The sequence below is a fragment of the Pleurodeles waltl genome, chromosome 6 (genome assembly GCF_031143425.1).
Source record: "Pleurodeles waltl isolate 20211129_DDA chromosome 6, aPleWal1.hap1.20221129, whole genome shotgun sequence".
Lineage (NCBI taxonomy): Eukaryota > Metazoa > Chordata > Amphibia > Caudata > Salamandridae > Pleurodeles > Pleurodeles waltl.
This window is the reverse complement of record NC_090445.1, coordinates 1,086,567,372-1,086,592,075: the sequence shown is the minus strand read 5'-3', so window position 1 is coordinate 1,086,592,075 and position 24,704 is coordinate 1,086,567,372. Positions and strand designations below refer to the sequence as shown.

The 24,704-nt window shown below is 50.3% G+C and overlaps 1 protein-coding gene across 4 annotated transcripts in view; it reads left to right on the top strand.

Annotated features, from left to right (window-relative positions):
* Positions 1–24,704, top strand: part of TMCO4 (transmembrane and coiled-coil domains 4) — a 488,865-nt gene that overhangs the window by 244,524 nt on the left and 219,637 nt on the right. For all 4 annotated transcript variants that reach the window (XM_069240165.1, XM_069240164.1, XM_069240166.1 and 1 more), the window contains one exon: positions 17,282–17,401. In XM_069240165.1, the coding sequence (XP_069096266.1) occupies positions 17,282–17,401 (120 nt within the window). The remainder of the gene's footprint in view (positions 1–17,281; positions 17,402–24,704) is intronic.

The following is a 24,704-nucleotide window of genomic DNA, read 5'->3' as shown; positions in this document are numbered from 1 at the left end:
TGTACACAGATGGGGCCCTCCATCTCCACATGGGTCTGCACCTAGGAGGATTGGCGAACACATGTGAGGGACACAAATTCATTGGTACAACCTGTTGTGTATTAAACACTGCTGTCAAACATGTAGGTTACACATAAGCATTGTAGGATGTAAAACTGGATTGACATGTCTTAACTGATACGTCTGGACTGTTGTGGTGAATAAATAGTAATTTGGGCATGCAAATGAGGGCTGGGGTCCATAGGGCCTTCATGGGGCCCATGACCAGGAAATATCTGCGTTGTACTTGCAAGATGGCAGCCTCCTGTCATCCAGATATGTAGCAGTGGAAGTGACCTCATACCGCTAGCGGTTGTTGTAATGGCATGAGGCGGTGTTCACCGATGTGCACCCATTCATTGGTTAACATGTCAATGGGGAATATGGGCCTATCATGATCGCCGCCGCCGCAGAGTGTACGCCATTTCATCACCCCTGGTCCACTTGACTCCCGGATTCCGTGCATGCAAGAACTCCACTGAGTGTGCTGCTGTGTCCTGACTCTGGTTACTCAAATGGCATGAGTCACAGGGGAAAGGACCCCAACCTTCACCACAAGGGAGCTGGACAAGCTGGTGGACCAGGAAATATCTGCGTCGTACTTGCAAAATGGGAGCCCATTGTCATCCAGATATGTAGCAGTGGACGTGACCTCATACCGCTAGCGGTTGTTGTAATGGCATAAGACGGTGTTCACTGATGTGCACTCATTCATTGGTTAACATGGATGTCAATGGGGAATATGGGCGTGTCATGATCGCCGCCAGCGGAGATGGTGCACACTGCCGCGGAGCGTATGCCATTTCGTCACCCCAGTTTCACTTGACTCCCGGATTCCGTGCATGCAAGTACTCCACTGAGTGTGCTGCTGTGTCCTGACTCTGGTTACTCAAATGGCATGAGTCACAGGGGAAAGGGCCCCGGCCTTCACCACGAAGGAGCTAGACAAGCTGGTGGACGGGGTCCTACCCCTGTATGCCAAGTTATATGGGCGACCAGAGGTGCAGGTGAGTAGGCGGATGGGGTGCATGGATGGGTGGGGTGGTGGTGGATGCCTGTATGCATAACTGCACAGGCATTGAATGTATGACAATCAGCGTGAGTGAGGTGGTGGAATGATGTTGTTAAGTGTCCGTCCCACAGGGGACATATAGCCAGCGGTATCAAATGGACATTGTCTGACCTCTGTTTTTCTTTTCTGTGTGTCCCCTACAGGTCAGCGCCCATCAGAAGAGGGGACTCTGGCAGGCCATCACCAGGGAGGTGCGGACCCTGGGGGTCTACCACCGGCGAAGCACCCACTGCAGGAAGCGGTGGCAGGACCTGTAGCGCTGGGCCAGGAAGACCTGCGAGGCCCAGCTGGGGAAGTCCTCACAACGAGGAAGGGGTGCCCGTCGGGCACTGATTCCCCAATGCGCCGCATTCTGGCAGTGGCATATCCAGACTTGGATGGGCGCTTGAAGGTTGCACAGCAGACACAAGGGGGTGAGTACCGAGACCATTGTATGCCTCCTGGATGGATATCTGAGGGTGCTGTAGTATGTATGCTGTCTAGTGGCAGGGAGTCAGACTGATGTCTTATAGCAATACAGCCCCCATGGGCAGGTAGATGATAAGGGGCAGGTCTGCAGTTCCTCAGGCCCTTCCATAATGTGGGAGATGGTTGTATACTAGGGTTGTGGCCACTAGTCAGGGGCATAGGCATGACTTTAGCTGTAGGTGCTGCATGTTGGTGTATTCGGTGGGTGGGAGTACGAGTGTACCAGATATGTACATCCATTCAGGTGTTAATATTTTCTCTCCTGTTTTGTCTCCCCACCCCTGTACTCTTGTGTTGTCTGTGTACATCAGCATCATCTGGTGAGGGAGCAGTGGCACCTGCGAGTGGGGAGGCAGCGGCCCACGGTTCCAAGGAGGCAGAGTCTACTGACTCCAAGGGGACCAGTGGGTTGGAGGGCGAGGGGAGCACCACGGGGGAGGCAACTACCACTGGAGGTAGTGACTCTGATACCTCCTCCGAGGGGCTCTCCCTGGTGGTGGCGGACCCTAGTGGGCCCACCCAATCTTTGCCATCTTCTGCCACCCCCATACCATCACCGCCCTCCCAGTTGCGCCCCACCCAGTTGCCTGTGCCCGCTCACCCAGAAGGGTGGGCGTCTCCTTCGCCCCAGGCACCTCATCCCCAGCCCCAGTCAGCCCCGTGCTCTCACTGAGGAAGCTATTGACCTCCTGAGGACCATCTTTGTAGGGCAGACAACCATTGTGAATGCCATCCAGGGGCTAGCATCCCAGATGCAGCAGTGCAGTGCATACCTGAAAGGTATTCACGGTGCCATATCTGGCCTACAGAGATTTTTTCAGGCTCTGGCCTCCTCTTTGACGGCAGCCTGTGTCGCTGGTCTTTCCGTCCCCCCTCCAACCTCCTCTACCCCTTCCACCCCACTCCCTTCACCCATCCCAAGCACACGTTCAGACAGCCATGCACACACCTCAACACACAAGAAGCACATACAGAAACACAAGCACCACGCTTCCCACCACAGGCATACACACAGCCAGCATACAAAAGCATACACAACAACATCCACTTCCCCCACTGTGTCCACCTCTTCCGCCTCCCTGTCTGTCACCTCTACATGCACACTCACAAGCACTGAACCCTTATTCACTGTTGCAGTCACCACAACATCAGACATCCAGTCATGCACCCCAGACACCACACCTGCACTCACCACAACAACTTGGAGTAACACTTGCAGCACACTCACCAAACTTGCAGACACCCAGACAACATCCATTCACACTGGCAGCCTGTCTTGTCCCACTGTGTCCACGTCCCCTCCTCCCATTACACTCAGACGTTCCCAGACACCCACCCAACACACATCCACCACCCCTCAGCATTCTGTACAGGCACCTGCATCCACATCATGCACACCTACACCTGTTACAACCACTCCCTCTACCTCCACTCCCACACCTTACTCCAGGTCCACCCCGACTGCCCCTAAAAAACTTTTCCTATCCTGCGTTGACCTTCTTGAACCCACTGGCCCACCCCGTCTCGTCCCTAAATGTGCCCACCTCTTTACCCTGTCCACTCCTTCCACAACCAAGTCCGCCCCTGTCTGCCCTTCCCATTCCCCTTCCCCAGTGAGCAAGAGGCCCTGTGCTGGCCCTGGTCCATCTTCCACCCCCCCAGTCCAAGCCCACTCCCCCACCTTCCAAGGCTAAACCACAACCACCTCAACCTCCCGAACGGAAGCCCAACCCCCCCTCCCAGATGTAAGTCCCCACCCTCACCACTCCCTGCCCCTGTTCCCTGAGGTGCCTGGCTGCCCCATTGATGTCCCTTTATGGTGGAGTACCATGCGCACATGTGGGAGTCAAGTTCAGGGCATTTGGGCCCATCAGCCTTTTTGATTTGGACTGGCCAATGGCCGCATTTGGACAATCTGTTGTTCCTGGAGCAGTAATGAAAGTTTGTGTGCCCAATGTTGGTGTTGGCACACTCTGGATACGTGGGTCTTCGTTTCATTGTGGGGGGGTGTTGTGCACATGTGTGTACTTTGGGCAGGTTGTCTGGGCTAAATACCTCTTGCTCTGGGGTGTATGGCTTGTGATGTTGTGAGGGGTTGTGGGTGCGGGTTGGTGGAGTGAGTGGGTATGTAACTGTGCCCTTTCTTCCCTTGTTTAGTAGGTGGCGATACTTACAGTTGTCATCTTCGTCGGGGGTCACGGTCACGGAGGTATATGGCAAGGAGCAGCACTGGAATGATTTCTAGTTAACTCTCCTTGTCTGCTTCGGTGTGTTGTGTGTGCCTCCAGTGAGTGTTTCCTTTTTATTTGGTTTGTTTCCGCCAGGCTTTGTATCCCGCCCCGGAACTGTCGGCGGTCTAGTGCTTCATTATTTGTTGGGCGGGTAGGGCCTTTCCGTCGGCCTGAGGGTGGCCTCTTCCGTCATTGTCGACACTCCTCTGCTTGCGGTGAGTGTTTTTCAGGCTGCCTGTTTTTCATGTGCTTCATTATTTGGCGGGCCAGACCGCCAGCCTGTTTGCCGTATTTACCGCCACCGCCGGTGATGCGGTCTTTCCCACCGTGTTCATAATGAGGGCCTTTATCTTTGAGTGAGGTGATAATCAAGGTAATTGCTGCTGTGGCTTTCTCCAAAAGTGGAAGTTAGTCACATCGGACTCCTGGGTACTGAATATTGTGGGGAAAGGGTATGCCCTTCCCTTTCAGGAGTTTCCCCCTCCCATCCCTTCCTGTCCTTTGTTTTGTTCAGAGGATCATCTCATGTTGCTTCAGCAGGAGTTTCAGGTCCTTTTATCAAAAGGTGCAGTGGAGTTGGTTCCAGAGCAGGAAAGGGGTCAGGGATGCTATTCAAGATATTTCCTGATTCCCAAGAAGGATGGTCGATTGAGACCTATCCTGGATCTGAGGATTTTGAATTGGTTTCTCAAACAGGAGAAATTCAAGATGCTGGCTCTAGCACAGGTGCTTTTGGTGTTGAACAAAGAGGATTGGATGGTGTCGGTAGACTTGCAGGATGCTTACTTTCATATCCCCATTCTCAAGTCACACTGGAAGTGGTCCTTCCTTTTGGTCTTACTTCCACACCTCGAGTCTTTACGAAGGTGATGGCGGATGTTGCAGCGGATCTCAGAAGGAAGGGAATATAGGTATTCCCTTACGTGGACGACTGGCTGATCAAAGCCAAGTCTCCAGAGCTTGTGCTGCATCACCTCCAAATGACAACGCAGTTGTTGTTCGGTCTGGGTTTTACGGTAAACGTGCCCGAGTCTCACCTGGAGCCCTCTCAATGCCTCCTGTTCATAGGGGCAGTACTGGATACAACATTGAATCAGGCCTATCCTCCGCCTCAGCGGATCCAGTATATTCAGGCGTTGATTCCAATGTTTCAAAAAGGAGCAGTTGTTCCAGTCCTCAATGTCCTATGTCTTCTCGATCTGTTCGCTTCTTGCATTCTTGTGGTCACTCATGCACGTTGGCACATGAGGGCTCTCCAATGGTGCCTCCGCAAGCAGTGGTTTCAACACAAAGGGTATCTCAAAGAGTCAATAATGATCTCCAGAGATGCTGCAGTGGATCTACGATGGTGGGCTGTGGACGGCAACCTTTCCCAAGGAAGGCCATTTGCTCTACCACCTCCAGTGTCCACGGTCATAACGGATGCTTCCACTCTAGAGTGGGGTGCTCATCTTGGGGACCTGGAGATCAAAGGTCCTTGGTCTCCAGTGGAACAGACTTTTCACATCAATCTGTTAGAATTGCGGGCGGGCGTGGCTCTCAAGGCCTTCCTCCCATCCCTTCGCGGTCAGTCAGTTCAGGTCTTGACAGCCAACACTATTGCGATGTGGTACATCAACAAGCAGGGAGGAGTAGGGTCGTACCTTCTCTGCAGAGAGGCTCTGCGGCTGTGGTCCTGGGCACAGGACCATCGGATTTGCATAGTAGCAAACCATCCGTCTGGAATTCTCAACTTACGTGCGGACAGTCTGAGTCTGCATTTCTCAGCTGACCACGAGTGGCATCTCCATCCGGATCTGGTTCTTCACATCTTCAGGGTGTGGGGTTCTCCACAGATAGACCTGTTTGCCACTCGGAACAACGCACACTGCCCGTCGTTTTGCAGCCCACCAGTATCCGGTGCAAAGAGCATTGGGGGACGCGTTTCATATGTCTTGGTGCAGCCAGTTACTTTACGCGTTTCCCCCCCTACCCCTGATTCCTCAGGTTCTGAGGAAGATTCGCCAAGATCGGGCTCAAGTCATTTTAATAGCTCCGGATTGGCCGAGAAGGTTGTAGTACACGGACCTTCTCCAACTCTTACTCCTACATGCCTGGAGATTGAACAGGGCAATCTGAGTTCTTTTTCTCCCCCGCCAGAAGTGGTGGGTGTTATCTTATTGGCCACGCGACACTCCACCAAGACTGTTTATGCCGGCAGATGGGCAAAATTTGTGGCTTGGTGTGGAGAGAAACAAATTGATCCCTTGAAAGCCCATTTGTCTGATGTTCTGTTGTTTGCCTTTACTTTAGCACAGAAGGGTTGTGCAGTTGCAACTGTCAAGGGCTATTTGTCGGCGCTGTCAGCCTTTCTGTGCCTTCCGGATCAACCTTCCTTGTTCAAATCACCTATAGTCGTTAGATTCTTGAAAGGCCTATCCAATAAATTTCCTCCCACTCCGTTTCTCATGCATCAGTGGGATTTAAATCTGGTTTTGACTTTTTTAATGGGTTCACCGTTTGAACCTATCCATTCTTGTTCTTTAAGGTTGCTAGTCTTAAAGAGAGTTTTCCTTGTTACTATTACGTCTGCTAGGCGTATGAGTGAGCTTCGGCTCTTAGTGTCAAACCTCCCTTTACGTCATTCTATGCTGACAGAGTGGTGCTGAGAACCAGGGCGGCTTTTCTTCCTAAGGTTGCCACTCCTTTCCATATGGGGCAGTCTATTATTCTTTCATCCTTCTATCCTCTTCCTTCAAACGAGGAAGAAAGACTCCATCGCTTAGACCCGAGAAGGGCTCTCAGTTTCTATGTTGATAGAACAAAGGACTTTCGTTTGGATGACCAACTCTTCGTTGGATATGTGGGCAAGATGAAAGGCAGATCTGTCTATAAAAGAACCATATCCAGGTGGGTCATTCTTTGCATTAAGATCTGTTATTCATTAGCAAAGAAGATTTCTCCTGAGGGTATTAGAGCTCATTCTACCAGGGCTAAGTCTGCCACTTCAGCTTTGGCTAAAGGTGTTCCTGTAGTAGATATTTGCAAAGCAGCAACTTGGGCTTCCCTCCATACTTTGGTGAAGCATTATTGCTTGGATTCGGAAGTCAGGAGGGACTGCCATTTTGCATGTTCTGTGTTACATGATTTCTTGGTGTGACTCGTCAGGCACCCACCTCTTGAGTGTGGTACTGCTTTGGGACTCTATTCATAAGGTGAGGAATCCACAGGTAGTTGTATCCATCAGAAGAACAAGTTACTTACCTTCGGTAACGCTTTTTCTGGTAGCCTGTCTGGTCATACCAAGGCTTATTTATTATAAATATATATATGTTTTGATTAATTTTTATATGAAAAAATTTTGTACTTATATTACATCCGTATGGCTATATGTATGTATATATGTGCCATCGTGAGGTCGTTTTTCACCTGTTTGCCTCAAAGGCACGTAAAAAAGGGTGAAACTGACGTCAGCACGCCAGCATGGACCTCTTATTTACCACGTGACGTCAGACGGAGTCGCGTGCGGAGCCCTGCAATTGTGACTTCCTCGTCGACGTGGAGAGCTTGGAAGAAAAGTTTACGTTGCATGCTGGTGCATTGGGAGAATTCATTAGGTGAGGAATCCACAGGTACCTAGTGTATCCACCAGAAAAAGCGTTGCCGAAGGTGAGTAACTTGTTAATTTCTCTGAATGCAGCACCAGTGCTCCTTATAGCTCTGCTCCCATGCAGCCCTTTTTCATGTCCTGTGAATGCATCTTATGTATTAGAGGAAATTGCCCACAGTGAATTGCCTGCATGCATTCAAGATAGATCACTCAATTTAAAACACCAAGTCCTGATATTATAGAACAACACCAGTGTTTGAAGTTACATACTTGCAGCAAAGTAACCTGCTTCTAGTCTAAAACAGCTTTCCTTCCTTCCTGGAACATCTGGGTTCCCTTTCCTCACATTCCTGTTAGAAAGTGTATAGAACATATCTATCCTCGATAGTGGGTTAACTCCACTTTCCATTGTACATTATATTGTTCACCTGGAAAGTCGACTCCAAGGTCCTTTTCCTAGTTTACAACAGTTGTAGTTAGCCAGTCGTCACAGATGGCGTTTCCACAAATACCCCATCTGGATGATTGCTTTTTCCACGACAGCAACCAGTAAACAAAACTTTCATAGACACACTAAGGCCCACATTACAACCCCAGGATCACGACCACGACGGAAACTGCCAACACATACAGCCACTTTAACACTCTGACTGCCACGGCGGTAGCAACAAACACCGCTGCAGTCACTGCCAAGAGACAGGCGGAGGACAATGTACCGCCCACCACATCACAACCCGCCAATCCACCAGCTTTTCCGGGGCGGTACCAACGCCATCAAAAGAACGGGGGAGGCTCCAGCCCATCTCCTGCAGCCTCGGTCGGCCGCCCACTGGGGCTGCTGCTTCTGGTGCTACTATCAGCTGTGCAGGTGGCGGTGCTTGCGGCGATGCTTGTGGCGGGTCTGCTGGCGGTGCTGGCCGTGATGCAGGTGCCAGTGCTGCGAGTGGTGGAGGGAGGCTCCAACCCTTCTCCTTCAGCCTCGGACGGCTGCCCACTGGGGATGCTGCTGCTGACAGTAGTGGTGGCAGCGGTGGCGCAGGTGGCGGTGCTTGCGGCGGGGATGCTGGCGGTGCTGCACATGGGGCAGGTAGCAGGGCTGGCAGTTCTGCTGGTGGGCACCAGGGCAGCCTTCGGTTTTCAGCCCCTTCCTCACCTTGACTGATGCTGTTTTGCCCTTGGCTCTGTCAGCTGGAGATTTGGATGAGGCCTTGCTGGGTGGGATGTCATCCATGCCCCTGCCGCATGCTGGCCCCGTCTTCACCTTGGCAGGTGCTGGTATGGTTTGGTCCTTTACAGGGGTTGGTGGTACACTGGCTTTCCTGATGGTTGCCCCCTTTGAGCCTCTGGGAGCTGTAGGGTCCACATTGGACGGTGACTTGGTGGATGAGGTGCTGGGTCTGGGTTCTGGATACCCTGGCCTGAGGGGAATGATGGGGGTGAGGGGTAGGGAACAGGTCAATGTTAGCTAGGAAAAGGTTTTTAGACACACTGGGGTGGGACGAGGGAAAGGGTTTGGGAGTGGAGGAAGAGAAAGTGGTTGTAGGAGGTGTCTGTCTGTTGAGTTTCGGTGCAGGTGCATGTGCTGGATGCTGTTGTGAGGTGGATGGCTGTTGGATGGGTGTAGGAAGTTGGCTCTGTATATACTATTTCAAAGTAAGAAATAGTGTGCATAGAGTCTTAGCGATAAGATAGTGGCAAAAGTAGATAATTCTAATGCTCTATTTTGTGGTAGTGTGGTCCAGCAGTAGGCTTATCAGAGGGTGGTGTTAAGCATTTGTTGTACACACACAAGCAATACATGAGGAACACGCACTCAAAGACTTACTCCAGGCCAATAGGTTTTTATATTGAAAAATATATTTTCTTAGTTTATTTTAAGAACCACAGGTTCAAGATTTACATCAAACACTTTAAATGTAAGGTACTTCACTTAGATACTTTAGGAACTTTGAATGAAAACAATATCATGCACAGTCTTTGTAAAAATGGCAATAAGCTATTTTCAAAGTGGACACTGCAAAAATCAACAGTTTCTGGGGGAGGTAAGTAAAGGTTAGATTAGGAGGTAAGTAAAATACTTACAAGTCTCAGTTCTGGGGCATAGGCAGCCCACCGTTGGGGGTTCAAGGCAACCCCAAAGTTACCACACCAGCAGCTCAGGGCCGGTCAGGTGCTGAGGTCAAAGAGGTGCCCAAAACATATAGGCACCTATGGAGAACAGGGGTGCTCTAATTCCAGTCTGCCAGCAGGTAAGTGCCTGCGTCCTCGGGGGGCAGACCAGGGGGGTTTTGTAGAGCACTGGGGGGGACAAGTAGGCACACAAAACACACCCTCATCGGAAAAGGGGCGGCCGGGTGCAGTGTGCAAAGCAGGCGTTGGGTTTCAGGTAGGAAACAATGGAGGAACCCGGGGGTCACTCTAGCGGTGCAGGCAGGCACAGGGGGGGCTTCTCGGGACAGCCACCATCTGGGCTAGGCAGAGGGTCGTCTGGCGGTCACTCCTGCGTTGAAGTTTGGTTGCTTCAGGTCCTGGGGGCTGTGGGTGCAGTGTTGGTTCCAGGCGTCGGATCCCTTGCTACAAGCAGTCGCGGTCAGGGGGAGCCTCTGGATTCTCTCTGCAGGCTTCGCTGTGGGGGCTCAGGGGGGTCGTCTCCGGTTACTCACAGGCTCGCAGTCGCCGGGGAGTCCTCCCTGAGGTGTTTGTTCTCTGGATCTTGCGACGGGGGCGTCGGGTGCAGAGTGTGAAGACTCACGCTTCCGGAGGGAAATGTGCAATCTTTGAAAGTTGCTTTTTTGTTGCAAAGAAGTAGCTGGTTTTGAACAGGGCCGCTGTTCACAGGAGTTTCTTGGTCCTTTAGTCCAGGGCAGTCCTCTGAGGCTTCAGAGGTCACTAGTCCCTGTCGGATACGTCGCTGGATCAGATTTTTCGAAGTTGGAGGCAGGTTGGTAGGACTGGGGCCAAAGCAGTTGTCGTCTTCCTCCTTCTCTGCAGGCTTGTAGGGCAGCAGTCCTTCTTGTTTCTTCAGGGTGCAGGAATCTGATTTCCTGGGATCTGGGGAGCACCTAAATACTGAATTTAGGGATGTGTTTAGGTCTGGGAGGGCAGTAGCCAATGGCTACTGTCCTGGAGGGTGGCTACATCCTCTTTGTGCCTCCTCCCTGTGGAGAGGGGGGCACATCCCTAATCCTATTGGGGGAATCCTCCAAACTCAAGATGGAGGATTTCTCCAGGCAGGGGTCACCTCAGCTCAGGACACCTTAGGGGCTGTCCTGACTGGTGGGTGACTCCTTCTTGCTTTTCTCATTATCTCCTCCAGCCTTGCAGCCAAAACTGGGGGCAGTGGCCGGAGGGGCGGGCATCTACACTAGCTGGGATGCCCCAGGCGCTGTAACAAAATGGGTGAGCCTTTAAGGCTCAGCGCCAGGTGTTACAGTTCCTGCAGGGGGAGGTGGGAAGCACCTCCACCCAGCACAGGCTTTGTTCCTGGTTAAAGAGTGACAAAGGCACTCTCCCCATGTGGCCAGCAACATGTCTGGTGTATGGCAGGCTGGCAGAAACTGGTCAGCCTACACTAGAAGTCGGGTAGGTATTCAGGGGGCATCTCTAAGATGCCCTATGGGTGTATGTTACAATAAATTGCACACTGGCATTAGTGTGCATTTATTGTGCTGAGAAGTTTGATACCAAACTTCCCAATTTTCAGTGTAGCCATTATGGAACTGTGGAGTTCGTGGTTGACAAACTCCCAGACTATGGGCCTGATTCAGACCTTGGCGGACGGCGGAGGCCGTCCGCCAAGGTTCCGCCGCCGAATGACCGCACCGCGGTCAAAAGACCGCGGCGGCCATTCAGACATTTCCGCTGGGCCTGCGGGCGCTCTCCAAAAGAGCGCCCGCCGGCCCAGCAGAAATGCCCCTGCAACGAGGACGCCGGCTCAGAATTGAGCCGGCGTAGTTGCAGGGGTGCGACGGGTGCAGTTGCACCCGTCGCGTATTTCAGTGTCTGCAAAGCAGACACTGAAATACTTTGCAGGGCCCTCTTACGGGGGCCCCTGCAAAAGCCCATGCCGTTGGCATGGGCACTGCAGGGGCCCCCAGGGGCCCCGCGGCACCCCCTACCGCCATCCTGTTCATGGCGGGTTTCCCGCCATGAACAGGATGGCGGTAGGGGGTGTCTGAATCCCCATGGCGGCGGAGCGCGCTCCGCCGCCATGGAGGATTCATTGGGGCAGCGGTAAACCGGCGGGAGACCGCCGGTTTACCCTTTCTGACCGCGGCTGAACCGCCGCGGTCAGAATGCCCTCGGGAGCACCGCCAGCCTGTTGGCGGTGCTCCCGTGGTCGGTGACCCTGGCGGTCACCGGCCGCCAGGGTCAGAATGACCCCCTATATACTCTTATGGCTACCCTGCACTTACAATGTCTAAGGTTTTGCTTAGACACTTTAGGGGCATAGTGCTCATGCACATATGCCCTCACCTGTGGTATAGTGCACTCTGCCTTAGGGCTGTAAGGCCTGCTTGAGGGGTGACTTACCTATGCCACAGGCAGTGTGAGGTTGGCATGGCACTCAGAGGGGAGTGCCATGTCGACTTAGTCATTTTCTCCCCACCAGCACACACAAGCTGTGAGGCAGTGTGCATGTGCTGAGTGAGGGGTCCCCAGGGTGGCATAAGACATGCTGCAGCCCTTAGAGATCTTCCCTGGCATCAAGGCCCTTGGTACCAGGGGTACTAGTTACAAGGGACTTACCTGAGTGCCAGGCTTGTGCCAATTGTGGAGACAAAGGTACAGTTTAGGGAAAGAACACTGGTGCTGGGGCCTGGTTAGCAGGGTCCCAGCACACTTTCAAATCATAACTTAGCATTAGCAAAGGCAAAACGTTAGGGGGTAACCATGCCAAGGAGTAATTTCCTTACAGTGGGTGTGTGCTTGTGTTTGTGTACTTTGGGAGGAGGGGTTACAGACACAGTGGGAGAGGAAACATGGGACGTGTGTATGGTTGTGGGGGTGGTGACTGCTCGTTAGGGGTGTGTTGCGATGGGCGTGCTGGTGATGGCGGTAGTGGATGAGGATGTAGTGCATGCAGGCGTGAGTGGAGACGATACTGGGAGGGAGGTAGAGGAGGAGGAGGAGGAGGAGGGGGACACATTGGAGGCAGTGGATGTTGGTGTGTCTGCATGGGGATGGTGCTTGTGTGAGTGCCTGTGGGATGATATGTGGTGCTTGTGTTTGCCTGAGCCACTCCTGTGTGTTGTGCATCAAGCAGCTGACCAACAGAACAAATACAGGTTATGTATGAGCAACTTCCACCCACTGAGCTCCTGTCTATTCTGTATTGGTCACTAACACTGTGACTATTGTCACTGTTGAAAAACAGATCAGTACCCTTGAGTACCCCTGTCACTGTCATGGGGGAAAATCTAGCAGCTTCACAGGGCATTTACAAATGTCTTTTGATGGCAAAATACCAGATCGTAAAATGTAGCCTCTTTTGATCCCTTTTGACCTTTTCACAAGTGACAAAGTTTTGACAGTGTCATAGATGGGTGTTGTGTCTTTCACAAACATAGTCAGAGCACTCTGGGGTTGATCAAATGGCAAAACCTTTTCATCTGAAGTTGGTTATAGCGCCAGTGTCCTGTTAACATTTCATCTGTACTGGTATTTCTTGGCTCTGGTGCAGCCTTAATCAGTATCTCAAAAATGACATTCCCTCATCTGGTTCATTTAAGGAAAAGGGATAATGTTACTTAAAAAAATATTCTTGTGCTTAAAAGCAGACTTAGCAGTGTCTAACAAATAAAATTAGAAAGAAAAATGTAAATTGTAAAGTTATATTGCGTTATAAGCTCCCATTTGAGGAGCCACAAATACCATGTATTATTATTATATATATATATATACATGTATATATATATATATATATATATAAGAAATAAAAGAACAAAACAAAGAAATGAAGCCATTAAAGAAAATAAATAAAGAAGAGATTGAGTGGTCATGAAGGGATCAGACATGGTGTCATAGAAAGTCAAGACAACTACAAAAGAGGGATCTCATAATCTTGATGTTAAATCCTACTTTCTTTTTTAAATGTACACAAAGTCTCAAAGCATCAGACTTAAATTCCCTTAACCTTAGTTTGGTCAATAGCTTTCTGAACATGCTAGCATTCCCTTGAAGAGTTCCATAAAAGAAAGCAAGTGTATTTCCCATGGAGGGCAAATGTCTGACCATAAAGAATTATACAGACCCCTGTCTATCAAAAATAATTCTTTGTTGCAGACATTGAACAGTAGCAGGCCTTGTGACATATTAAATATTATTGGTATTGTATGCCTTCTCCATCTGCTCTGACTGTAGAGGCCCATAGATGACTGGTGGGAGCCATTGACAGCAGACTGTATGGGCCTGTATGGGCCTGAAAGAAATCTTACACTCAATTTGATCTACAATCAGGTAGTTAATCAGGCTCAAACTATCTGGGGTGATTAGGATGTTTCAATCATTCTGGACTGTCACTACTGAAAGAGCAGTCAGCACTAAAGTGGTGCTTTAGTGCTATGAATCAATGAGATCCAATGGCTTCTCAGCAGATGTGCAGGCCTCTTTGATAGATATGCCATTTGATGGGTCTCCCTTGTTTAATGAGCTGGCCAGTTCTGCGTGGGAGCTCTTTAAAGAAAGGCAGACCATAGCTCTTTCCTTAGGCCTTTTTACTCCTGCAAGAAAGCACCCTCAGTAATATTTTGTGGCTATTCCAGAGGTTTGACGTACCAGCAACGCCAAAGTCCACCGTCCCCAAAACAGGCACCCCAGTCCTTTCAGGGTCAGGATGGGGATCTAGCAAACAACGTCCAGGCCAAAAGGGGCAGCAAACATCCCAGTCCCACACTCCCCTGCAGCATCCGCCGCCAAGCCACTTTAGTTTACTCTTAGTGGCACATGCCATCCTGTGTGAATCAAATTTTTCTACGAAGGGAAGGAAACTATAACTTTGGACAGGTGGTGTCTCCAGATCGTCTAACGGGCCTATTCCCTGCATTTCCTTGTGGACCCACCACAACTTCCACTCACATTAGAGCATCTTGCAGAGGAGCACCTGTCCACTTGGCTAGGTTATTTTGGCCAAAGAAGCCATAAAGAGCATTCAGGCCTCTGAAATAGAGATTGACTTTTACTTCGGCAAAAGAAGAACTCAGGGCTTTGCACTATTTCAGAACTCTATTCTCTCAGTGCTTTCTTCCTGAAGGACAAATTGGAAGACTCTCACATTGGCCCAGGTTCTATCTGCTCCAGATCTGGGTGCCTGAAAGGTGGCTTTGGACCTGAAAGATGCTTACTTTCATATTCCCGTCTTCCACGGATACTACATGCAGTTGCAGATATGCAAGGAGCATTTTTAATTTGACATTCTCCTCCTTGGCCTCAGCAGTGACCTTAGATGTTCACAAAAGTGATGACGGTGTTTGCAACACACCTTCGTAGGTTTGACATTCTAATTTTCCTCTTTCTCGATGACTGGCTGTTGAAGGTGGGTTCACCACAATCAGTGGTAGACCACCTCCAGTCGACATCAAACATCCTAACTTGATTGTGATTACCATCAATATGCCAAAGTCACACCAACTTCTTTGTAAAAACTCCCTTTGATCAGAACTATTCTGGATACCATGCTGTTTTGGGCCTTTCCTCCCTCACATCAAGTTCATGACATTCGGACTGTGATCCTGATGTTTCGGCCTTGGCCCTGGGTCTTAGTGAGAGTGGCTCTGAGACTTCTTGGCCTGCTTGTCGACCATGCTACGTGACATATGCAGGATTTGCAGTGGAGTGTGAAGTCTCAGTGGGCACAGGACCAGGAGAATCTTTTGGATTTCATCCATGTGTTGAAGTAGACTGCAAAACGCCTGCAATGGTGGCTTCTCAACCCTATTATGATCAGCAGGAGACTCCTCTTCTGTCCCCATCCATGGCTGACAGTGATGACAGCTGTGTTGGTACTGGGTTGGGTTGGTCCACTGGGAGGGATGGAGATCAGAGCACTCTGGTCTTCGGCAGAGACTTTGCAATCCATCACACTGTTGGAGTTACAGACTGGTCACCTGGCACTGAAAACCTTCCTACCATCCATCCAAGGGAAGGCTTATTCAGGTTAACCACACACAATACAACCTCCATGTCATACTTCAACATGCAGGGTGAAGTGGGGACCCTGGGTCCTCTGGCAGGTGGCCCTTGACTTCTGGAGTTGGCTGGAGCGTCAGGGCATTTTCCTAGTCATGAAACATCTGGAAGGATCTTTGACACCAGATACGTTTATTAGTCTATCTACTTGGGTCCTGCAGAGAGGGTACCCTTGCTATGTGCCCCACATTCACTGTCTGCTTTATCCCATTCTACCTGTCTGATGTCTTGTCAGAACCAGAGACATGACAGACCCAGAGACACCATTCGTACACTAGTACCGTAGGAACTCCTGATGGTTTACCTGATATTCTGTCATCTTAAAATCCAACTTCTAAAATAACAAGATAGATATGGGCTCTCCCATATTTGGCTCTGACAGTTTGGGCCTTGGACCCTCATCATGAGCATTGATCCCCCAGGTAGGGTTTATACAAATACCACCATGTGAAATTCATGCAGTCTGGGCCTCTTGAGGGTACCTGAAAGGCCAAAGCAATCCTACAATATGTGCTCCTTTCCCAGTCACCTTCCAGTGTCCATCATTCCAGCCACAGAGATCTCTTCACTGACCATTCTAAATGCAGTCACAGGCAGTGTAGCAAGCTCCGTGCAGCATCTCCAATATACATTCACCTAATTTGAACAAAAATTGAAAAAACTGCTATTCCATAAATGCTCTCCACAGTGACCTACATAAAGGTGAAACCCAGATAATGATAATATTTAAAGTCCCAGGGTTCCACTGGGAGGCAAAAATGTGTGAAAGAAGTGACTTGGAAATAACATCGTAGAAGGGCTGCAACAATTCAGAAACCTGGTGAAACCAATGGAAATATGCATATACACCTTCTCATTCACAAAAATCATCATTTTGTCTGTTTTCTGTAATAGGACAAGTCTCTTTATAAATCTACCTGCAGTAGTGTTGAGGCCAGTCTCACCCTCACGCTCTTCTTGTGTTTAGCATTTGTCATGTTTCGGTATTCTTGCTTGGTTGTCCTTCCATAGCTACATCTAGTTCTACCTAGTGTAATTAAGTATCCCAATTTTCCATTCCAAAGGGGAAAATGGTTTAATATAGGGACAGGAAAAGTGCTAGGGGGACTGGTTAAGTTTTTCTGTTTTTCAGTTTTTATACTTTGTTGCTATTGACTTATTTTGTTTATTGAATTGAACTATCTGAACATTTCTAATTTTACTTCTTTTCAATACTGAACTGTATTGTTTCTGTAACTATGTCTGTCAGTCACTTTTTATGGCCAGTTTTGTTGTCAACCTCACCAAACAGTGAGCAAAAGTGACTTCTCTGAGTCATTGTTCACCTACCTTCCCCTTTGTGGCTGCATGATTTGATGGACGCTTTTGTATATTACTTGCCTTGGCTCATACCAATTCTTCCATGAACCACAGTCCTCAGGCACACTAGTCGGTGTCTATAGGACACACTGGGTTCTCTCAGGCTGCCTTGTTATGTTGGGGTTGTTTCTTGCTAGGCAAAGTATAAGTGTGGCCCTCGGGAGCAGAGGATGTCATTTGTGGAGAAATTAGTGGGTGACAGTAGTTAACAAACAAAGGTAAAGCATACTGGGGCACACTGTACTCTCTCTGTAAGATACACACTCTACTATCTTGGGGTGTTTTTGTCTTATTGTAAACTCCTATTAGTTGAGGTTTTTGATTTTCTGGCCTTAGGGTACAAGATGAAGAAGCGAGTTGGAGCCATTGAAGAGTTTGAATTCCTGCCGCTGACGGGAGGGAGACATCTTCACATCAGCATTGCCATTACAGGTTGGCTGTGCACTGGCAAATATGGTAAGAAGGAAACATTTGCATTTACTGTCAGAAAAAACTTTGTACACTGCAACTAAGCCAAGACCATGAGTGCATCCTTTAGGGAAACTTTGCAAGTTAATTCTTATGTTTAAGACATGTGTGGCTGTTGATGCACATGCTGTGCATACTCCTGCCATTTAGTGTTGGGTCCAAATGTGTGCAAGTTGTCTTTCTTCAAAGAAGTCCTTAGAGTCACGGGGCAAAGTGACTCCTCCTCTCCATGATAATGTGCATGAGCATTGACTCCATTGTTAGATTGTTTATATTCCACCATCAGGTTTGGGTGTGTTCTTTGGTGCTCTGGTTCAAGACTGTTTCGGGCTCTCTTCATTTCGCTTCTCTACCCATCTGTATTGTTCTCAATCATGTTCCATCGTCGTTATCAAACGAGAAGAAAACATTGACTTGCTCCACTCGGGGCCTTTGGGCCTCACCCGTTTGGACCTGTTCTCACCTCCTCGGTTTCGACCAACAATGCTCTGCTAATGAAACTGACTCCATTTTGCTTCTGTCCCAGCTGCCCCGTAAAATACCTGCGGACAGACCTCCACCAGGTTTGTAAACTGTGTCTGTCTTCTGATCATAACAAAGAGGTCTTTGAGGCCTGTTGATTCTTTCAATTGTAGAAAACTTTACAGGACCGTTGGGCGTGTCACAGAGAGATGCAGCGTAACGATATTGAGGAGACACCAGACATCTTTGTCCAACAAGATGTCCAGGAGGAAGAGGAAGAACTGCACGAGGCCTCAGCAGCTGAGGAAGAGGCCTTTTCCATTCAGGACTCCGACTCCAAGTCCAACATCAAGATTGGTCTACAGATGAAGGACCTCCCTTTGGGACAGCATTCAGTGAGTACACATGCCCCTGTGTAACCAACCAGGAGACATTTGGTTTTGGTGGAAACTATGGCTCATGGACCACCACTGCCAACAGGCCATGGTAGGCACCGACCATCCGCTAGGATGCCCCGCCCTTAGGCTTGGCACTGAAAGCAAAGCAAAACCTCCCTATTCTGCACCGAGCCAACCAGCCTCAGTGCTGAGCCAACTATCTGCTTCATCGGCTCCGAGCAATCCGGGCTTGACCGCATTGGCTCTGAGTATATCTGCCCGGAAACCAAAATCCATTTTGGGACAGAAACCATCTATACTGGCACCGACGTTGGCTCTAGAACCAATCCTCCAAACCATGCAGCAGAGGCTTGATCCCCAACAGAAAAAACTGCATATACAGCTTCTCAGTGGTCGGATTTTAGCTGAAGCAGTGCAGCTGTCACGCCTACCATGCAACCACCAACGGTCTATTGAAGAGGCTATTTACTTACCAGTGCCTCCTAAGAAAAAAAGGACAGTGCAACCAGTCCCGTGCAGCCTCCACTTCCAGCTTTTCCACCACCTTAAACACCTTCTCCACCCCCCTCCGCATCACCACACTACTCACACAGTGATAGAGGGGACGTTACACCACAGGGCTTCCAACAGTCATACACTGGTGATTATTTGGTGGGTTGGGGGGTTTGATGCAGATCAACAACCCACATATCCTTTGGACAGCTATGATATTTTATTCCCCTGCGTGATTCTGATCCAGACCTCTACCCGGCTCAGTTATCTCCCCATGATTATACAACATATTTCCAAGAACTGAGTGCTAGGACGGCAGCATATCACCACTCCCTTTACACAAAGATCCTGTCGAAGATTATTTTCTTTTGGAAACACGCTCCAGCACCACTAGAGCATGTCAGTACCAACCCATGTTGAAAGGGATGATCCACCACTCATATGATATTTTTAAAGACCCGGTTCAGGCACGCATCATTACACCCAGGGTCAATAAAAAGTATAAAGCGCCATCCTCATACCAGGTTTACATCAAGGGCTAACTCCCCCCAGACTCACTGGTGGTATGTAATGCCCGTAAGAGGGCCAATTCCCACACCACAGCGGAGGCTCCTTAACCTCGTAAATAGTCCAAGCCACCAACCATTTGCTAATTGCCAACACTCAAGGTTTGTTGGCAAGATTCAACTGGGCCCAGTGGGATGATATGGAGGAACTCCTCCAACATCTTCCTGAGGCGTACAAGAAAAGGGGTCATGAAATTGTCCAAGAGGGCAAATTAATATCAAATAATTCAATCATGTGTTCCCTTGACTCAGCGGATGCAGTAGCAAGGGGCATCAATACTAGTGTACTGCTGTGTGGTTCCTTCGGGGTGTCCCGCATTCAAACAGGCCACCAAAACTACTCAGTCAGATGCCTCTACTTTCCCTTACAGGCAACAACATCAGATCTCCCTTCAAGGGGATATTACAGAGGTACATATCGAGGCAATGTTTCCAAGGGTCATGGAAAGGGTGCCTTCGCTTGCACCGCACCCTCCACCTCCAAGCTGTGACTCTTGTCCCATTCCCCCCAACTATTTAACACCTGTCAGGGGACAACCATAGCATTTCTTCCCCACCTGAAAAACCATAACATCTGTCGTTCGGCTCCGCGTGACTGTACCAGCGTTGTTGGAGTCGTCTGTGATGTCACTGTTGCCTATAAAGGCACCACACCAGCACGCACATATCAGTTCATTTCCTTCTGCGCCAGTTAAGCACAGGTCCTGGATCGAGTTACCCTTTGCCTTTTTTGGCCAGCCTTTTTTCTACCGTTTTGTCGAAGATTTTTTCATGTCTGTGCAAGAATGTCATCTCGGAAGACGGGGTTTAAGCTGTGTGGGGCCTGCCATTGCGTCATGTCTGTGACGGACCCACACCAGGTATGCCTCTGGAGCCTCACCAGAGACCACGACCCGCAGTTGTGCTCCGACTGGCGGGCCATGGCCCCGAAGGCTTTGAAGCTCATGGCAGCCCGGCAGTCGACTTCGGTTGGCGCGACTCCTAGGAGGTCACGGTCCCACTCGAGAAAAGGTCGCGGGACTGCTCCAGGAGCCCAAGTCCTCTTCTTTGCACTTGAGGTCCTTGAGGCACTCAGGGAAGAGGCACAAGAAGAAGAAGTCCAAGAGGACTTTGACTTCTCTATGTCCATCGGCCAATGAGGCGTCACGGGACCGTCGATGTTCCGAGCACGGTTCTATGGAACCGATGCCAGGGCCTACTTCGCGTCTCCCCCCTTATCCGGGAGCCGCAGCGACCCCTGCTCAAATTAAAGACTTCTACGGAGCCATGTGCCTCCTTTTTGAGCTGGCTGCCCCTGCGGAAGGGTCTTTGGACCCTGCGGGGACAGCAGGGGCCCCATCAGGTTCGATTCCGGCAGCTTCGGCCCGGCGCAGTTGGGGATCCTGGGATCTGATATAGAATCCTGACTGGTGCCGGTTCCACACAGTTGGCCTCCTCCGGCGCCTGGTTCAACGTAGACGCTTCCCCCACCGCTGGCACCCACCGATGGTGGGAGCCCCACCCTCATTCCAGATGATCCGGAGCTGGAACAATGTTGTATGATGCCGATTCCAACTTTGACGGCGCCAACACAGCCTAGATCAGTGCCTGAACAGCCAGGCACAGGTGAGGAATGGGAGGGGTCTGAGGACCCTTTAGAGTATGGATTAGAGGAGCAGGACTGATAAGATCTAGGGGAAGCCAGCGGACTGGATACTTCTCCAGATGCTGGTATGCTCTCACCTCCTTCTGAGGCTACAGAGGAGGGAGCGTCATATGCCATGGTGGTGCGTAGGGCAGCTGAGGTCTTGGACCTGGACTTGCCTAGGGTGCTTCAGCCGGGGCTTGCTGCATCGGAGCCGATGTTACCCTTCAATGAGGCCCTTACTGATGTCCTGCTGGGGATGTGGTCCAACCCCAGCACAGGGGTTCCTGTAAATGGGAAAATTAGCCGCCGCCATTGACCAGCTCCTACCAACCCTAGTTTCCTCACCCAAGACCCCACCCCGAGAGTTTGGTGGTCCAAGCCTCCACATCCCATGGTGCCTTCCCTTCCGCTCCCCCGGATAGGGAATCCAAGAGGCTTGACCAACTTGGGAAGAAGCTGTTTTCTTCCTCCAGCCTGGCTTTGAGGTCCGAAAACACCTCATGCCCATTGGGCTGTTTTTCCCATACTTTATGGGAGACAGCGGCACAGGTGCTGCCCCAGGTCCTGGTGGGCATACGGGACACCCTCACTCAGGCTGTCAAGGATGGGAGGGATGCAGCCAGTTTACAATTCGGTGTGGTTTGGACATGAGCGACTCGCTGTGCCAGTGCGATTTCATCAACAGTGGCCCTTCGTCCCCACGCCTGGCTTCGTACTACTGGCTTTTCGGGGGATGTCCAGGCAAATCTGATGGACATGCCCTTTGATGGATCATGCCTTTTTGGAGAAAAGGCAGCCTCGGCGCATGAGTGGTTCAAGGACTCTTGAGGTATGGCCAGATCCTTGGGCCTCTCGGCATCCGCTCGCCATCAGTCTGCCTTTCGCCCGTTTTGAGGCTTTGGGAGGGATACCATGCCACCCACAGCTCAGCCACTGTCCTCCATCTTCATAGCATCCAGTGCGAGGACGAGGTCATGGTACCCTCAGACCCAGAGGGTCTAGCCAGAGGTCGGCCACCAACCAGCCCCCCCTTCGACAACGCCCAAGCCCTCCTAGTATGGTTCTGCAAGACCATGCTCGTCCAGTTGGAGGGAGGATTTGATTTCATCTCCCTCACTGGCGGTCCATAACATCGGACAAGTGGGTCTTGCAAATCATACAGAAGGGCTATTCCCTCCCCTTCCAGTCTTTCCCTCCCTCTATCTCTCCATTGAAAGAACGACTGATGCAGGATCATTTAATCTTGCTCCATGAGGAAGTTACGTCTCTCTTGGCCAAAGGAACCATAGAAAGGGTCCTGATGTCAGAAGTAGGCAGTGGTTGTTATTCCCACTACTTTCTGATTCCAAAAAAGAACAAGGGTCTTCATCTTATCTTGGATTTAAGGGACGTCAATCTCTTCCTCAAAAAGGAGAAATTCAGGATGCTCATTCTTGCTCAGGTCTTGTCTGTCCTAGACCAAGGAGACTGAATGGTAGCGTTGGACTTACAGGATGCGTATTTTCACATCCCCATCCTGCCTGCCCACAGGTGTTACTTGCAATTCAAGGTGGGCCACGAGCACTTTCAGTTTACCATGCTCCCCTTCGGTCTCACCATTGCCCCTCGGGTGTTCACCAAGGTGATGGCGGTGGTAGCAGCTCAGCTGCGCAGGTTAGGGATTTCAGTCTTTCCCTACCCGGACGACTGGCTGTTGAAGGCTCCTACGCCCCAGGCTCAGACCCACCTTCAGACTACGGCGGACCTCCTGCATTCACCGGCGTTCACTATAAACGTGCTGAAGTCACACCTGACTCACTCTCAGAAGCGCCCTTTCATTGGGGCTGTTCTGGACACAGTGCAGTTTTGGGTTTATCCTCCCGAGCAGTGAGTCCAGGATATTCAGGTTATGATACCAATGCTTCGGCCTCTATCCTGGATTTCGGTGAGACAGACTATGAGGCTTTTTGGGAATCATGGCTTCCTGCATCCTGTTAGTCAAACATGCCAGATGGCAGATGAGGGCTCTGCAGTGGGACCTGAAGTTCCAGTGGGCACAGCATCAGGGAAATCTTACTGTTACAGTTCAGATCTCGGAGGGAACTGCAAAAGACATGCAGTGGTGGTTAGTGAACTGCGATTGGGTCAGAGGTAGACTCCTCTCCCTTCCCCAGCCAGATCTCACAGTAGTGACAGATGCGTCACTTCTGGGATGGGGCGGCCATCTGGGAGAGGCGGAGATCAGAGGCCTCTGGTCTCCGGTAGAATCCGAACTCCATATCAACTTGCTGGAGCTCTGGGCGATCAGACTGGCATTGAAAGCATTTCTTCCTGTTGTGAAAGGGAAGATAGTTCAGGTGTTCACGGACAGCACCACCGCAATGTGGTACTGCAGCAAGCAGGGCAGTGTGGGGTTGTGGACCCTTTGTCAAGAGGCTCTGCATCTCTGGACATGGCTGGAGCAGCAGGGCATAACCTTGGTGGTTCAACACCTGGCAGGTTCTCTGAATGGCAGGGCAGACAAACTCAGCCATCGATGCCTAGTCGATCACGAAGGGCATCTCCATCTGGAGGTGGTGCAAGGACTTTTTCAGCAGTGGGAAGAGCCTTGGTTAGATCTGTTCACCTCTGCAGAGAATGTGCAATGTCAGCAGTATTGTACGTTGGAGTTTCCAAGGCGGCAATCACTCAGTGACGCTTTTTGTCGCAAGTGGAATTCAGGCCTCCTGGATGCTTTTCTGCCCATACCACTTCTACCCAGAATTCTCAAGAAGATCAAGAACGACCGGGCCCAAGTCGTCTTAGTGACTCTGAATTGGGCATTAATAGTCTGGTATCCAGAGCTTCACAAAATGAGCATCAGTTCTCCGATCACTTTGCTTCTTCGGGAGGATCTTCTGTCGCAGCAGCAGGAGAGGGTTCTCCACCCGAACCTGTCAACTCTGCGCCTTCATGCGTGGAGATTGACTGGCGGCAGTTGATGGCTTTTGACCTTCCTCCCAAAGTCTTTAAAGTTATTAAGGCATCCACTAAAATGGTATACGGCTGCCGCTGGAAACGCTTTGTATATTATTGTACAGAAAGGTCTATTGATCCTCTTTCTGCTTCTCTTTCATATATCCTTCTCTTCTTACTTTCCCTTGCCCAGCAGGGTTCTGCCTTGGGGACTCTCAAGGGCTATCTTTCTGCCTTATCGGCATTTCTTTGGCTGCCTGAACATCCTTCTTTGGTTAAATCCCCCATTGCACATAGATTCCTCAAAGGGCTTGTACATATGTTTCCCCCTACGCCCTTTGTTATGCCCCAATGGGACTTAACTCTGGTCTTCACATTTCTGATGTGCGCTCCTTTCGTGCCTTTGCACAACTGTCCCCTTTGGCTGCTCACCATCAAGACAGCCTTCTTAGTGGCAATAACATCTGCCAGGAGGGTGTGTCATCAAAGCCACTGTGTCTCACTATCTATTCAGACAAGGTGGTACTCTGAACTCATGCCTCTTTGCTCCCCAAGGTGGTGACCCCATTTCATCTGGGTCAGAACATCACCCTGTCCAACTTCTTTGCTCCACCGCATCCCTCTAAGGAAGAGGAACAACTCCGCCGACTGGACCCAAAAAGAGCATTGTTGTTCTACCTTGACCACACAAAAGAGTTCTGGGTGGATGACCAACTCTTTGTGGGGTACATTGGAGCAAAGAAGGGCCAGGCAGTGCAGAAGCAAATCCTTTTGCGCTGGGTCATTCGCTGCATCAAAATCTGCTATGCATT